This window comes from Sturnus vulgaris, chromosome 13 (assembly GCF_052056855.1).
Source record: "Sturnus vulgaris isolate bStuVul1 chromosome 13, bStuVul1.hap1, whole genome shotgun sequence".
Classification (NCBI taxonomy): domain Eukaryota; kingdom Metazoa; phylum Chordata; class Aves; order Passeriformes; family Sturnidae; genus Sturnus; species Sturnus vulgaris.
The window spans coordinates 7622661-7640238 of NC_142255.1; the positions used below are offsets into that span (position 1 = coordinate 7622661).

At 45.9% G+C, this 17578-nt stretch overlaps 1 protein-coding gene across 1 annotated transcript in view; it reads left to right on the plus strand.

Moving 5' to 3' along the window:
- The first annotated feature begins 1304 nt into the window (after positions 1–1304).
- RFX7 (regulatory factor X7) overlaps positions 1305–17578 on the plus strand; it is a 49712-nt gene continuing 33438 nt past the window's right edge. The window contains exon 1 of the mRNA XM_014874083.2: positions 1305–1665. Coding sequence (XP_014729569.1) covers positions 1517–1665 — 149 coding nt within the window. The 5' untranslated portion in view covers positions 1305–1516. The remainder of the gene's footprint in view (positions 1666–17578) is intronic.

Genomic DNA, 17578 nt, shown 5'->3' on the forward strand with positions numbered 1-17578 from the left:
GTTCTGATTTTGGAGCAGTGGAGACGTAAGCAAATACTTATTTTTGAAAGGCCTTAGCTTCGGTTGATGACAAAATGCTCATCTCCTAAATTTAGTAATGCTGTGTCTCCATGTGTATATTTATATTATTAGTCACCTTTAAGCCCACATTTTCAGTGATCAGCACAGGCTAGGGAGTCACCACATCCTTGTGTCACAGAGGTACCCGCATGTCCATGGCCCTGCCAAGAGGGCTGAGTGTCCAAGTTGTGAATTCCAGTGGGAACAGACCAGAATTGGAGTGGCTGGAAAAAGAGGGGCAACAGGGGGGCAGCCTGAGCAGGCTTTGTTACCATAGCCCTAGAGGGAAGAGAAACAATAACCATGGAATATCCGGAGTGGGAAGGGACCCTCATGGGTCATCGAGTCCAACTCCCAATAATGACTTTAATAATGGTCACCTTGTATCATCGTCCCTGAATTTAGGTATTTACCTGCCCACTATCCCAGGCTGGACAGTTTCTCTGTTTTTTTCGGGTTTTTTTCATTAAAAGCCATGATCCCAAGGAGCAGAAATATGGCAGAGAAAGCAGCTGTGGTAGCTGCACGATTTAAATTTTGGGAAAGTGTTTTCACAGAAAGATTGTGGGCAAAGGCCGGTGGAACTAATGGCAGCCCGGCCCCGCTTATGTGCGGAGGACACAGAGGAAGCCCGAGGGCGAGCGATGGCCCGGCCTACCGCCGCCCGTGCCGCTGTCTGGCTCCCCCAGGGCCATGTGAGCACGGCAGCACTTGTTATTTTGTTACGAGCCGCGGCGGAGGGCGGGCCGGGCGCGGGGGCTGCGGGCGCTGCCGGCCGCGGTGCCGCAGCTGATGTAATGCTGCTGCCGCCGCAGCGCCTTCACGTGTCTGCGGCGCGCCCGGCCGGCGGGGCAGCGGCGTGTGCCGCGCGGTGTGCGCTGTGACACACGGGGAACGCGCACACACACACGCACACACACACAGACACACACACACACACACGTGTTGTTTGCGCCGCGGGGCCGCTCCGGGTGCAGCCCATCCCCCTCCCCACCGCGGCGGGGGTCCCGGGGCTGACGGAGGGGCCGCCCCCCCCCAGCTCCGGCTGCGCTCGCCGCCCCCGGCCCCAGCCGCGGCCCCGGCCCCGGCCCCGGCCCCGGCCCCCTCCCCGGCGGCGGCGGCGGCGGCGGCGGCGGCGCGGGGCGGCCCGAGTGTCGGGCACGCCGAGCCTGCGCACTCGGCGGCCGGGCGGGCACGGCGGCCGCGGGGCGAGGAGCGGCGCGGGGCGGGCCGGGCCGGGCCAGGTGCTGCTGCTGCGGGGCGGGGGAGCGCGGAGCGACCCTGCGCGGGGGCGGCGGGGGCCGGGCGCCATGCGCCGAGCCGCGGGCCGGGCTCGCCATCCTGCGGCGTAGCGGCGGGACGGGTTCCGCCCGTGATGTCCCCCGGGCAGCGGGGGAAGGCGACTCACTCGAGCGCTGCGGCAGAGGCCTAGTGCGGCCAGCGCCGCTCGCGTCCCATGGCCGAGGAGCAGCAGCCGGAGGGGGGGCAGCCGCCGCGGCGGCTCGCCGGCACCCCCGCGCCCGGCGGGGCCCTGCCGGCCCTGGTGCCGGGGCTGCAGGGCGGCGAGGCCAGCGCGCTGCAGCACAAGATCCGCAGCTCCATCTGGTAAGGGCCGGGCCCCGGGCCGGGGGAGCGGGGGAAGGGCCGGGGGGCTGCGCGGGTGCGGGGGAGGCGCGGCCCCTTTGTGCGGGCAGCGCGGAGCACACGCGTGGCCGCGGGCGGGGGTCGCGGCCGGGCCGTGGCCGCGGGCGGTGCCGCCCGGGCAGGACCAGCCCCGTGTGCGGGCGGGCGGCGGCGCTGCCCGGCTGCGATGGGCGGCGGGCTCCGCTCACCTGCCGCAGGCGCTACCAACGGGCGCTTCTTGCGCGGCCGCTGCGCTGCCGGCCGTGCTTGTAGCGCGCACATTGAGCCCCCGGCACGGCGGGGGATGCGGAGCCGGGCAGGAAGGGTGCGATCGTCCAGCCTCTGTAAACCTCTGCTCTTCTGAGCTCCAGTCAGGCAGTTCAAATGCAGTTTCGGCTGGAACCCACGATGGCTTTCAAGTTTCTGCATAGGAATCCAGGTTATTTTTTGTTGATTCTTTTTTTTCCCCCACAAATTCAATTTCTTAGTAAACCAGCATTTTATTTAAGGATTTTATTTTATGTGTATTGGGGGAACGAGGTGGATCGAGTTTAGCCTGCTGCAAATAAAGCACTTTGTTGTTCTTTGGGTTTTTTTGTTTTGTTTTTTTTAATATCTGCAAGAGTCTGTCACCTGCAGCATTTGTATTTTATATATATTTTTAAAAGCTGCTTTTGGCTGAGGGCACTGATAAGGAGTAGTGAAAGTTGGGAGTTGTAAGTACAGGTTACTCATGTAGTGTTTTCCTTTATACACACACACACCATGTGTATTTTATACATATACTCATCCCAATAAAAACATACTGATCTAGCTTGCATATTACGTCATAGTACAGATAAATTATGTGCTTTGAATGGTTGTCACTCGAAAATAAAGGGACTCTAAATATAATTTTACCTTCAGATTTTTTTATTATATGGCATACTGAAATTGCATTTATTATTGGGATGGTCGTTGTTTTTATTTATTTAAACAGTAAATAATAGTTCATTCTCCTTCATCCACACTTGCTACCTTTTGTTTTGGTCTTCTCTGCAATGTGACCTAGAGATGGAATGTGAACTGCTGAATTTTCTCTTTTTGGATCATAAAATCTTCACACCTTCCTAATTTATTATGATATTTAGTGATGGTCTTTTCACATTTCCTTCTCTTTGCATGAACATGCTGTTTGGAAATGAGCCTCGGAGAGCATGTTTACATTGCATTCAGATTAGGTATCATGTCCAAGTTGAAGACAAAATGGCTACTAAGTAAAACCTCTGCTTTTATTGTGGGTTTTCTTTTCTAGGAAAAAGAGCACATATGTTAGCTTCTGAAATGAAAACTGCTTGTTTGATTCAGGTGAACTTGGTGAATAGCCCAAGCCCATGTTTGGTACAAAGGAATGAAGCAATTTGCTCGGGGTGAGTGGCTCGCCTGGTGCCAAGTGCCTGTGACCAGCAGAGGTTTTGCCAGCACCTTGCAGCCCTGTCTCCTGGTCCTTTCACAGGCATTCCTCCCCTTCTCACAGTGTTCCTCTTGGCTACCTGTTTCCTGCACCAGGCTTCAACTTCCCTGCTGCTCTCAGGCAGCATCCGTTCCTGCAGGTTGTGCTGTTGAAGTGCAGTATTTCAAGATAAGGTTATTTTTTATAAGAAAACCTTTTATTTTGATGTCTTCAAATCTTACATTTCTTTATTGTGATCAAGCAATCTTCATTTGAGGTTGGAGTTTAATGTCAGTTTGCATCTTCTGGAGATGCAGTGGTTGTTTTGGCGTGGCAAGGATGAGGAGCACAGCCAGGGACGTTGTGCCCACTGCTCCCCAATGAACAGTGGAAAGTCTCCTGTGCTGGCACTCTGGGGTTTGCTCTCTGTTCAGTGGGTGCTGGAGATGGATAAACAGTGGGAGAGGTTGTGAAAACAGCAGTGCACTGCTGTTAACAGAACGAGGTGTAATGTGCAGAGCAGAGCTTCTTCCTCCTTTCCCTTTCCCTCCTCTTCCTCCTCTCTTGCCCTGCTGTGCCAGTTGCATGTGCTGGCAGGTTGGTGCATCCAGTTTCCCCTTTGCTTCCCAGCAGGTTTAGCACATCCAGCTCTGCTCTTCTCTGTTGTTTTCCCCCTACCTCCTTTTTTCCTACACGTGTTTGTGCATAGTGGATGGAGGCTTTTTGTTGGTTGTGTTTGTTACAAGGTTTTTGTTTGTTTGTTTGTCTGGGTTTTTTTAAAGGTTTCAGTCTTCAGATTGTCAATGAAAATAGTAGTATAGCAAAATATAGCAGCTATGTAAATACTGGACTTGAGGATCACAAACAAGTCTGTGCTTGTCCCTCCACTTTACAGACAAATATAGAGAGTGATGCAGGCCACGAGTAGGACAATGAGCTATTCATTATCTCAATTCGTATTTATTTTATTCTGTTTATTAAATTAAAATGTAAAATATGTCAAATATGTAAAAACATATTAAGTAATTGTGTACATGTAGAGTCCCTTATATTGAAACAATAGTTTAAACCTCGCTGGTTACATTTGCAGGCATGGTCAGTAAAGGTACTGAAAACTGAAAAATACGCTTTTTAGGTGTCCAGCCTGTTGGGGTTTTTTTTGTTTGGTTTTTTTTTTTTTTTTTTTGAGGGGTGTTTTTTGGCATATAAGGTGACCACTAGTTTGAGCTGAGGAGGGGAAGATAAAAGAGTGACTTAGCTGTGTTTATAAACAAATCAGGAAGTATTTATTTGCAATACAACATCACATACAGGTATTTAAGTGCTCTTTGGTTACAGTAATAGAAGCTCATCACTGTCTATCTGTGTTTGTGTCCTGCCTGCCCCACTTGAACGCATGCATTGAACAAAGTGGTGTCTGGTTTTGTTCTGTGCTCTGTGTGTGAGTTGCTGGGGTGGTTGGATGTGTTCTTACGGTGTGGGTGAAGCGGGCAGAAATAATGCTGGATGTCTTTTCCCATTGACGGATTAGAAGTCTAGACAGAGAGAACACGTCTTTGGGAGCCCAGCCTGGCTGATTAGTGTCAGCATGGGCGGGTTTGTAAATTGCCTTGGTCTTCGCTGGACACTGGACCTTAATCTGCCTGTTTTTATTTCTCTTTAGATTCGTTAAAGCTTTCATATTTATTAATAGCTTTTTGTCCAGACGTTGGAGCCCGAGGCGGGAAAACCTCCCTAGTCAGCTGTCTGAGCATATAGACTAATGGGGTTTCACTTTTTTCTTCGGGTGAGGGTACTGTATTACCAAATGTGTCTATTTGTATATGATGTTTCTGTACCCAAACATATGGTGGTGAAGACTGAGTCTACTCAGTATCACGTTGACTTGCCAAGGAATATCTTACAGCTGAAGACAGCCAGCAAAGTACGGATGTAAAAGCAGCGTGGCATGAGGATTGAGATGCAAAGATGGCCAAGGGAGGATGGTGTCAGCTGAGGGTCTGTCATCACTGGCATAAAAGAAAAAGACCAACAGTTTTAGGCAATTTAATCCCTCCACTCACTGTATTAATCCAAAATTCAGTAGCTGTGAACACTGAAGGAATGGGCGGGTTTGCTTTCTTGTTCGCTGTTGTGAATAACTGGGGATGGTTCTGCAATGAGCGCTTGTTTGCCATTGGAAATAATAACCTGGTGCTTGCATCTGGGCATGGGTTGGCCCCGGCTTCTTTCACCTTGCCTGCATCTCAGCTCTTTTTGTCCTAAAGGCATCTGCTGGGATTTGAATATAGCAATTCTGCTTGAGAGATTAATTTCTCTGCTTCTCCGCCCCAGTGTCTCGTGCGTAAACCAAGCTGAGGACCAGGCAGTGTGGAGTGACAAACACAAAGCACTGCATTTGCAGCCATTTCAGCTGGACGAGGGTGTGGGTTTCAGACCCATAATTTTTGTCCTCAAATTGGTCTTCTAGCTAGAAGTTGTATTGGAAAACCACATGAGTGAGTCTGGGCAGTGCCTAAATTATGTGTCCTGATGCCCAGTTTGTCTCATGTTGAAGAAAGAGTAGGAGGTGAATTGTGCCCTTATTACTTTTGGTCTCTTGGTATTGTGCTAGAGAACCAGATTAGCTGATTTTAACACCAGTGTGTTCTAATCTTTGGAAAGCTCCATTCTTTTTTATGACTTAAAACATTGCTTCTCCCTCCTGCAGTTGCATCCATCACTCCTCATTAGGCATTGTCAGCAAGCGTGGATCGTCACTTAGCTGTTGGCAGAGCAAATGTTCTGCAACTTGGGAAATGCCATTGAGGTTTTTCATAATAGGAATTGCTACTCATTTGTATAGTTAGGTCAGCAGAAAAACTGATTGACAGTCTTGATATTTTTAATAAAATGCCTGGCAATGAAGAGGGAAGCTTGAGGGGTATGTGTTTCAGGCTTTTAGCAAATGCAGATGGACATACCTTTTTGGTAGTTTTCTTCTGCAGTTGAAATTTCTGTGTGTATATTTTTAAAACAAGTATTTCTTGAGTCAGGTTGTATTAACATGTAAACCAATCCATCTGCATTTTCTCTTTTTTTTTGTAACTTGGGAGAGAGAGACAGGAAATAAGAGAAAAAAACTCGGACATAACCTTCAGTATTTTGTTAAGTAGCCTGTCAAAATTGAGAGAGCTCAACATTTCCTCTGTTTACGGAGTACTTGTGTTTATTCTGTGCCCCCAGCCCAAAATGTAGTGGCAGTAGTTCCCTCCTTCCTCCTGATTAATTCATTGTTGGAGGTGGGAAACACAGGTTATAATGCTTCAATTATAGATTACTGATTACTGTGAGGAAAATCAAATAATTATCATTGACAGGTGTACAGGCTGCACTCATTTCACTTAATCTATGCAGCATCAGAAGTGTGTTTACCTCCTTTCAAAAAGTACTTGAGCCCCTCAGCTGAGAGATGATGTGTAAAACTGCCAAGATTTCTTGTCACCGACTCAGTTTTCCCTGGCTTCTTTGTTCCAGTGTTCCCAGGTGATGGTAAGGTTTGCCTGTCCTGAATGTGTTGCCTGATATGATGTATAAGCAGTCAGATACAAAAAAATCGAACCGTGGACCATGTTTTAGAGTAGTTTGTGGTGATTTCAGGGAAGGTCACCCCTCCTTGGGCAAAGCATTTAGCAGTTTGTCATTCTCCTTCACATTCTGCTTCCCCAAATGGATGGGAACAGAAAGTGGAATTTGTTTCATTTCATACCTGGCTCTGTACAAGTTCCCATATAGTTATTGTGGAGGAAAAAAATATATTTCTGAGGTGAGGGCCAGCTCCTAGGAAAGATGTTTCCATAAAACATTCCATCTGATCACTTCATGTGCCTAATTCTCTTACTACAAACAAATTTTAAACCAGGGTGTAACCATCTATGGTGCAGAACTTATGAATTAGAAAAAATACATCCTATACTGTTTGTCCCTTTCTCAGCTTGGCCTCTCCTGGAGATGGCCCCTGTGGGTTGTTTGGAGACCTTCCACTCTGAACAAGGGCCAGGTATATGCTTTATCTGCTACTGCACATTCCTGTGTGCAGGAAACTCCTTTTGTGGGGAAGCCCCCTAGGATTCCTTCTCACCCAAGCAGGGTTTGAAAGCTTTCACTGTTCCTTGCTGCAGTGCATCCTGTGCTCTTGGGAAAGGCTCAGCAATCAGTGCCAGGGCACAGGCGTGGCAGGAGAAGCAACTTTCCAAAACGGGGCACGGCCACCACAGTGCTGGAGTTTCTAGGTCAGCAGGTGTGGAAGCCAATTTGGACTGCAGGCGTTTTTACAAGGTTAGAAAATAAACCTGAGTAAAATGAATGGTGACCTTTATGTAACCTTTGGAGAATGGAGCTGAGGTTTTATTGAATATCCTGGCTTTGAGTTGGAGGGAATAGCTTTGCAGAAAAAAGGTCTTTATAAACCTGCTTTTAGGAAGAGTGGATTTTTCGCTCTTGTTTGTGGGTTTTGTCTTTTTTCTTGAAACAATAGAATCTAAAAACTGTATGGGGGAAAGCACTATTGAAGTGATAAAAGATTTGCATAAGTTTTACTGTTATTCATTTGGAGTGCATGGAATTGTTGACTTCACAGCGTCAAACATACGCAATTCCTTGTTTCATAAACATTTTACTTTCCACTGCAGGAGTTTCCTCATTGAAGCAGGTCAGATGGTGTGACGTTGTGGTTCAGAGCAGCAGATCTAATGAGGCCTTAGTAAGCACAGAGTCGCAGGATTGTCGTCCCAGGCCTCTATAGCTGGGTTGCTTGCTGTTTGGAAGAGTTCTTTGTTATTTACGTGTGTTTGTATGCCACTGGCAAGTAGGAATCCAAATCTCTACCTGAAAGAGCACTTGGAAACTCCCCTGAAAATTTCTGGGTACTGTACAAATTAATCACAAAAAATCATATAATTGGGTGAGATGACAGTACTGCTTAGGTTGGGGTGATCAGACTTGTACTGAAGCACTGATTAATCTTTTAATTGGAGCTTGGAGTGGTTTTGTTAGTCATTTTCTCTGTGTATGTGTGTAGTTTTGAGAGCAGGGGTTGAGCTTAATGTTTTTATACAGATCCCATAACTTATGTATGTTGCCTTCTCTTGTTACTCTGCTCAGCTGCTTGCCAAACAGAAGTATTTGGAGAAGGGCCAGAGCTGCAAAATTCAGATCAGGATCCAAATTTGGATTTTTGGTACAAGCCTTTCTAATATCTAATATTACAAAACCTCATATATAAATAAGGAGCTCTTTATTTTTAAACTGTGGTGACAAGGACAGGGAAGTAGCTTCCTCACTTCCCTCTAGAGCAGTCCAGGTCGAATGTTGGACTGTGTGTTACAAAGCTATATACAAAGTTGACTCGAAAGGTAAATTGAATAGGTGAAAAAGCAGTGAGTGCACTGTCACCCAGAAAGAGCCTGAGCAAAAGGCCAGCACAAATTGGTGCTTTCTAGCCAGTGAGAAGAATCCACTAAATCTAAAAATTCTGGAAGTGGTGGGATATTTTGTGGTGCTCCATTAGATCTTTAGGAATTTTGAGGGTTTGTTTTGTTTTGTTCTAAATGGAGTTAGCCAGTATCTCAATTTTAATGCTTTCTTGATTTAATGGAAAAAGGATTATCTCTCATCAAGTAGGATGCTTGTTATCAGCTGCTGTGCCATCAACAGGCTTTCAGTAAGCTGCCCAGTGTTTTGTGTTGTTGAATGTTTAATCATTAAGACAGTGGGAAAAAAAAATTCAAAACTTTCCAAATATTTTCCTTATTGCTTCTTTTTGATTGCTTGTGGTTGCTGTGGTGGCGTTGTGCGTGTCAAAGGGTGGGGAAGGCCGGGTGTTGCTGCAGGGCTGGGGCTGGGGGTGGCTCTGGTGGGACCTGCACCCCGTGAGCTGCTGTCCCTCCCCAGCTGTGACCCACAGACCCCTGCAAGGACAGCCCTGGCTGTTCCAGGACAGCCCTGGCTTCCAGGTGTGTCCCTGCCTGTCTGGGGGTACCTGTGTTCCTCCACTGTGATGAGTCCCACTCAGCTCTTCCCTGCTGCTGGCTGGGAGTGCTGTCCTTTGCCCATTGTTAGGTACTTCGAGTTTGGGAAGAAAGTCTTGTTCCTGGGGAGAACTCCTTTATTAAATGAGGCATATTTGTATCTCTCCCCGAGAGGCAGTTTGTGGTTAAATGTCAAGATCCGTGATCAATGGCTGTCCTTTCTGATGGATGGCCTCACAGGCATGCAGCCCATCTGTATTTCTTAGTCAGAAATTCCTAAGTGCCATCATAAGGTTGTTGGGACACCTGTGGGTGAAAAAGTTAGATTGCACTGGAAAGCAGGAATTACAGTTCATGACTTTGCATATAAAGCAGTGAATTATACTGTTTTTAAAGTGATCAGCAGTATAAACTGTTGGAACTTTTTCTCAGTAAGAATGAGGTTGCCTTGTAAGTATCTACCACAAGCGTCCTTTGGACAAACAAAAATTAGTGTATAAGAAAATTGTGCTGGATAATAGAGTGGATAGTTTGTTCTCCTGTTTTTGCCTTACCACCTTCTTGCCCTTGTTTAGAAATCGCTTGAAAATATCTGGAATAGTCTTTGTGACTTCAGTGGAAATATTCCTGTGTGCCTTCTCTCTTCTTCTTCAGAATCACTGCTGCATTAAGATAGAGACTGGAAAGGCAGCTACTCAGTACCACAAGTGGTAACTCTGAAGGCCTCTAAATTGAAAAGCTTTAACATTTATTTAATATTTTGTGGATGGAATTTTAGTCTTGTTTTTTAATCTGCTCTGAAAAAAATATGACACCTCCTTCTTCCAGAACCACTTTAGTTTTATTGCTAGTTCAGTGGAGGAAAGTACTCGAGAGGCTTTGGGGGTTTATTAAACTGAGGGGAGGATTCTGCAGGGGGATTCTGGATCCTGTGTCAATGCGGTGTCTGGAGGCAATGTGAAATTCGGACTGGAGGCTTCTACTTCAGGGCTGGCCATCCCCAGGCAGGAGCAGTTTGTTGTGCATGCTGAGGGTGTGTGGGCAGTAGTTTCTTGGGAAGAGGATGATGCCCTGCCAAGGAGAGCTGTGCTCATGGTGCTCGGCATCATCCACTCAGAGCTCCCATCTCCTGCACCGTGCTGGCTCCAGTGCTTTGTGTGAGGACAGGATTGCTCCGTGGTCCGTGTGCTGCTTCAGCCCTTGGTGAAAGCTGCAGCTCCTTCTGCTCTGATGGGACTGTCTGAAGAAAAGGCTAAAAATAATTTTGATCTATTTTTGCAGGAGTCAGACTCTGCCACAGAAACTTTTTATCCAAGCTCTGACAAAGTGTGACAAATTTCTTTTCATTAAAGGAGTATAAAAGGTTTTCTTTATGGTTTGATTTTCTTTCTGTATTAAGCCTTTTGGCACGATAAATGATGAGGGGCCTACAGTTGCTAATAGAGGTCATATAAACTAAATGAATTAGTTGATATTTAGAAGACAGTCAAGTTAGTCACTGGCAGTAATCGGAAGCTGCACACCTGGAACCACATTTTGCTGAAGAGCTAAGGCAACTTTTGGCTCCAGGAGCCTGCTCTGCAACATTACCTTCATTATGCTGGATTCCAGTGGTGTAGTTCAATCACTGACTCCTAAAAAGTTGCGAAATGAAACGGCAGCTGAGGGAGAAGTATTTGCCTGTTCCATTCAAAAAGTGAGTGAAATGGGAATGATAGATATAGTTTCAAAATGCGAGAATTATCTCTGTAAAAGGCTATTTTGAACATAATCTATTAGTTGTTGGGAGATAGCTTGCTGAATCAAATAAAATACTTGGAAATGCTGGTGGTTTGTGTGTGTTTAATTACACTGGACAAAGGTTTGTCTAAACGCAGTTCATGGTGAATCTTCAGTTAAAAATTAATCTTGAGCATCATTTTATCATGCAAAAAAATGCTAAAATGCTGACCGTTAAGATTTGGTAACCTGTATAATTAACCTGTGATCCATGAAGATATCCACACACCTCTTTTATTGATTACTTCTGAGTAGAAGCCAGGTGTCTGATTACCCTGTAGATCCTCTATATAGTGTGAGTAGTCAGTTTTCTGTTAATAGCAGCTAAAAAAATGGTCATAGCCTTGAGCTCTATGGCTAAGAATAAACATGAAACAAAATACTTTGTTCAGTACCAGTGAGTTTAGGCAGTCCCCACTTGGCTTTCATGGAACGTCTCTGCATGGACTGCATCTTTTTGCTAGCAGCTTACTTCTCTTGGAGGGGGTAGGAATGTGGGTCCATATATCACCATGGTTTATATTATCAAGTTGATGAAACTTGTAACTTAATTGAAAAACACAGTTTAGCTCATGTGTGCCATGGTTCTGTGTGTGGAAGCCTCCCTGTGAACACTTAGTCACTCATGTATGCACTGGGTGCTGTTGGTGAACAGCTCCAGCTGTTTAAGGTGAAAATACATTGCAATGGGTAAGTGTTTGCAGTGCAGAACTAATGATTGTTATTTGTCACTTTACTCAAGTTCTTAATTACTGCTGACATTCCTTTAAGTAGCAGTAGCTTTGTAGTAAGTGAGGCCCAGTAGGATCAGGAGTTAGCTCGAGTGTGTTGTATTCTTGTGGAATTTGTCAAATTCAGAAAGGTGAGTTGCAGTTTTGGCTTAATCAGTTCAGCTCCTGAGCAAAGGAGTGGCAAAGCAGCATATAGTTCACTGTGAAAATTGAAATCAAATTATGCTAATAATCAGGAAAGGACATTTTCATTCTCGTAATGCAGACATCTGCTCTCCCACTGGAATGTTTACACATGATGTGATTCACAGGGATGAAGATCCAGATCGGTTCTGTAGTGCTCTTAAGCAGTGTCTCCTGGAAGGACTCCTCAGACAAGTAATGTGGGTAACATTAGCGTGACACTTACACAGACGCATCATTCAGTGCATTGTTAGATCTGAACACGTGCAGTAGCCTGCAGGTGAATGACAACAGCACTGTTATCCTGGTGGGTATTGCTTTAGAGCTGTCTACATACATCTGAAATATAATTCTCTGGTGCAAGGATTTTTGGAAAGTCAGAAGTTTAATGCAGCTTTTCTGAAATCTGATCTGGATTTAATCAAGGACAGCCTTTTCTGGGTTTTACTCTTTTACTAAGTAAGTTGTGGTGTAACTGTGCAGCTCCTGAGGATGTTTGGAATGTACATGCTATGAATAATGAATCCATGCAGGTATTCTGTAAATTGTCTGAATAGGGTGGTAAACTCTGTGGCCTGTGTGGCTGTGGCTTCAGTACTTTGTACTAGGACAGGTCACATGCCCTATGTTGCACTTTCTAAAGAAAACCATGACAATATGAAAACTTCTGAAATAGGTATCAGAATGCTTATGGATGATGCTGTGCCTGCAAAGCAGATGTGTTGATTGAGAAGAAAACGGCTAAGTTGTTAGGTTTTTGCGGTCTGACCCCCTGGTTGCCTGTAGAAGTAGGATTGCAGGGCAGCAAAGTGGCTGCACACATTGTTGCCTGTTCTGAGGACAGAGAACTGAACCCTGAAGTTGTGGGCTATTAAATGCTGGTCAGATGCTTGCTGTTGATGATTTCCATTCATGAGCAGGTTTTAGATGAAGTATTCTGATAGAGTCACTAGTTCAGTCATCACAGCTGCAGGGGCAGGCAGGCAGGGAAGGAGGCAGTGTGAGGGTGCAGTGCATGGTGTTTGCTGGCCTGCCCCACGCTGCAGGCTCTGCAGTGCTGCCCTGCAGCTCTGTGCTGCTGCTGCAGAGCTGGGCTGGCCTGCTGGTGGCAGCCCCAGAGCTGCAGACAGGATCCAGGTGGGAGCAGCCAGTCCTGCTGTGCAGAGCCGTGTGACTCTGTTGGACAGAGTTAATTTGGCACCTAGGAGTGAGGGCTTCAACTCTGTGTGTTTAAACTCAGCTTTGTAGGTGCAAACTGAAATAGATGCCTGCACGTATGAACTTACACGGCTTTAGCTTAATTAAATTTTGTGCAGCTTTAATTTTAAGCAAGTGCAGCTTACAGGTTTAGACAGGCTTTTGAGTCTGCAAGTAAACGAAAGTTTACTTGGTAGGCTGGGGAAACTCAAACGTTTCAAAATAAATCCTTAAGAATTGGAGTAGCATGTAGCATGTTTGTAACTCTTCTGAAGATCCTAGTTTAAGATTTAAAGCCATTTTAAAAGGTGCCACCTAGATTATTTTTTCTATGCCCAGAAGCAGAGGATGGAAAGCTGATGAGTTACACTGCTTCAGCATTCAGTGAACTGACCTTTGAGATAGGCAAGAGTCTTTTGGCTAATTGCAGCTCTTTATTTGCAGAGACCAGACAGCTTCTGTGCCTAGAGTGGGTTGCAGCTGATAAGCAGAGGTGAGTGAGAAGTGCCTCTGTGCAGGTGCAAGGCTGGATGCCTGAAGGAACCTGTGGGAGCTGAACAAGGGGGAGTCCTCTGAGATGGGAGGTTGTATGGTCACCATCAGGCAGCCGTGCCATGTTCATCCTGCTGTTCATCCTGTGTTCAGCTTTAAATTTTCACCTGATGGTAAAGTCAAGGACAGGAGAGGCTTCTGAAATGTTCCAGTGAGCAACATGGCACAAGTTGGAGAGAAGTTTCCTTTCCTGTGGCAGCGAAACCATGCCCATCTAGCAGGAAAGAAATGAGCGACCCTCTTAGTAGGCAGGTGCTTGGAGAGTGCACGTAGATATTCAGGGCATTGCTCAGCACAGGGAAACCTAAGAGGCTGCAAGAATTGCATTCCCTGGGAGTCAGCAATCGGGTACAGGTCCCTCAAGTGGAAAAAAAGGTGCAGAGGAGTTATGTGGTGGGCAGCCATGAGAGAAAAGGGAGCAAGGAGAAGGAGGAATGCATGTGTGCAGAAATCAGGGCAGAAGCAGGGGTAATAGGATGTTGCAAGCATTGGGAGCAGAGGGCTGGGTAAAAGCTGGATTTGTTTGCAAAAAGACAGGCTGATGCCTATGGGGGAGCTTTCAGTGTGGAGGGGAGAGAAGGATATCTGTGGCGTGGAGGAGGGACAAAGAGTGTGCCAGGGAAGCCCTGTGGGTTAGGCTGGGCCTGCTCAGTGCAGTGTCTGTGAAAGGCCAAGGGCAGCCCCTGGATTGCTTCTCTGCTTCCCAGTGTGTGCCAAGCCCAGGGAGCATGGGGATGGCAGCGTGCTGGGAAGGCTGGGGCTCGCTTTCCAGGCTCATGGTGGGACCACCTGTAGGTTTTGGGGAGGGGATGGCTGTGTGTGATGCTGGCTTGTTGTGACTTGAGTGGTTTGTGGGGCTCTGCAGGGCAGGGAGGTCTCATGTGCTCCCTCAAGATAAAGCCACAGAAGAGCTTGGACGGGACTGGGGTGTGGCACTGCAAACCCTGTGACAGCCCCTGGGTATCAAATGAATAGGGAAATAAAGAGGTACAACCCGTAGCAGCAAATCTCTCTGTTAATAGAATATAACCATGATAGCTGTGGGTCTTGAATATGTTGCAGGAAATAAGGTGAAGTGAGGAAGAAGAAACACAGTTTGTATCAGCAGGCACGTGTGCCAGCACTGGGACGCAGAGTGGTGGGAAAGCCTTGCTGCAGACACTGGGAGCTGTTCTGTTCACCTCAGCTGAGCTCTGAGCTGTGTACAGTAAACACAGCCCTATGCAGATTTGTGCATTTCTGGGCGTGTGTTACATGTAAGCAGAGTGTAGAACTCCTCTTACTTTCTCACATGAATACTGTTTTGCTTTGCCACCAGCTGTCTGTAGGCACCATTTCCCAAGGGAAAGGCAGCAGAGGACCAGGTGTGTGACCTGTGGCAGGCTGTGATGCACAGCAAGGTGCTGCCTTCCTCCTCCTCCTCAGCTTGTTGGCTCTGCAGGCATGGAAGAGAAACAATTTTGTGCATGTGTTTTATAGATGCACTTAATTTCCTGTTTAGTTTTTAAGTGCTGCTGAGGAGTGTCACCCCCCTAATTTCACTAGGCATCCTTTCTTGGAGCCATGTGGGACAAAGTGGAGAAAAATCCCAGTGTCTCTCATGGTTGGTTTTAGAGTGCCTCCAGTTCAGACCCTTCAGTAATAATGTTGTGGTGGGGCTTCTGATGACCTCGGCTGAAAATAGCACAGCAGATCTCTTAGCTATCTATAGACTGCATTCTGAAGCAACAAAAAGTTGATTTGTTTTTTTCCTAATTAGTTTTAAACCCAGCAGTTTTCACTGTGGAATATGTAAGTTGTTTCAATGGATGGTTTGCTGCTTAGCCACAAACCTGCATGTCTGGTGACTGTTTCCATCTTTCTGCTTTCAGTGGGACATTCCTGAGATAAAATTTCTACTGAAACAATCTTTTTTCATGATGCTTTTTTGAGATTGTAGATTGTTAGTAATAAATACAGGATGCAGCTCCTCTGAAGTCATATTATCTTCCCACATCCTGTGCAGAGGGCACTGCATCCTTGGAACAGAATCTCCTGCCTGAATGTAACAATATGCACTGATTTTAATTCAGAGCAGTGCTGAAAGAACCAGGGTGAGAGCTGTGTAAAAGCATTTTCTTTGTCTCTTCTCAGAGTTCATTACAGTAACTTGTGGCAATATAGTGAATTTAAATAAATGTAAAAAAAACCTCAGCTCCAGGAACTTAAATGACTGTCGTGTTGGAATAGAGCACCTGGCAGTGTGTGGTTGTTGCAAGTTCTTCCCAGTTATTTTAAGAGTAGTGGAACAAGCCTGTAGCATTGAATACAACTAGATTTCTTCAGGGAGCTGAAAGAGATGTTTATAGACCTACATTTCAGACACAGGTATTCTGATGTCTGCTGGCTAATTATTTCTTGGCAGTTCTTTACAATGGGCTACCTTTGAGACTTGGGCATTTCATTAGCAGCCTTATCTTCCTTCTTTGTTCAGCCGTTTGTATAGTTGGCTTTATTTATACTCATAAAATGGTGATAGTGTCAGAAATGGTGGAGGCATTAAATTTTTATCCTCTATGAACTATTTTAATTGCGTTTATTTTAGTAACGGGTGTTGAAGTCACGTGTTTGACACATTTTAACCTGCATTGACTTCAAGGAATGCTGAAGCACTAAGTTTTTCAGCATTGTGATGTAGCATTGCTCCTTCTTGTGTCTGATGGAAAACTGGTTTGGCTTATTCTCCCTGGTGAGTGGAAGGAGGTGGATTAGGTTACAGGGAGGATGAAGTAGTTGCAGCTCACCCTTTAGTTGCACTCTTTTATTGGCTTGCTGAGCATTTGCCTCCTGATTTTGCTGAGAAGGGTGGTTTGCCTGGGATTGAGACTGAATTTGCCTTCAGACTGAAAGAGACAATATTTAGCAGTTGGTGAATACTTGCTTTATTTACTTTTTGAGGCCTGAGAGTTGGACACTTTTCTACATTTCCAGTGGACACTGCTCTATTTTTATACTTTAGGGAAATAGCGATAATTTATGTGCTTTTAGGATGCAACTGTGGTCCCCGTGCCTTTTATATGGAATAAAAATATATCTGCATTTGAATCCTGAAAGATCTGATTTGTCTTGTGTTCGATGTTTTGCCGCTGTTTGCCCGTGTTTGTGCTGGGCTCAGGTGCCTGGTGTCCGGGGCAGGACTCTGGATTCTCCCGGGGGAGGCAGCAGTGCAGGCAGGGACAGAGCCCCTAGGTGGCATCAGAAGCCACCTGATTTTTGGCTGCTGCTGCCCGAGGGTGAGCGGTGAGGATGGGGGGGATTCCTGACCCTGCCATGCCCGCCTGGGCTGGGCTGTCCTTGCTCAGTGCCCTGTGCTAGAGCCCCGACACCATCAGCTCAGCAGTATGGATAGTCGTCATTTTGCTAATTCAAACAAATTTCAACCTTGTGCAGCTCTGCTTTCTAAATATTTAATTGAAATGCTTTTACAGCCATTTTACTTCTTTATCACTGTGAGCCAAGCCAGACAATGTAACATGGCATATGTTAAGTTGTTAATTGAGTAGCAGCACACATAGGCGGCTGTTTCATAATTTTCTCCTTAGATGATCCTTGGCTCCAGTTTAACATTTCTTTGTGCTTCTGAGTGGAAGGTTATATAAAGATATATTTAGAGCTGTTAGTCTAAGAAAGAGAAGCATTAATTCAGTAAGATTAAGAATTAAGGGCTGATTGCTGCAGGCACTGCTGGGACATAGTGCTTGTCGTGGTAAGGATGTGATAATAGTACCTTTCTGATAGTACCACTTACTGTAATGGGCTTGGTAATCCTTTTATTGAGTGGTTCCTCACAGCACACAGAGTAAATAGAGATTTCTTTTTAATTTTTTTAAAATGTCACCTGATGTCATCAGAGTTGTGGAATTCAGATTGAATCTTTCTAAAAGGGTACGTGGTCAATTTAATAGTGACCTTCCCTATTTTAACATGGCTTTCAGAAAGATGGCTTTGGCAAAACTGTTGCCTGTTGGTACTTA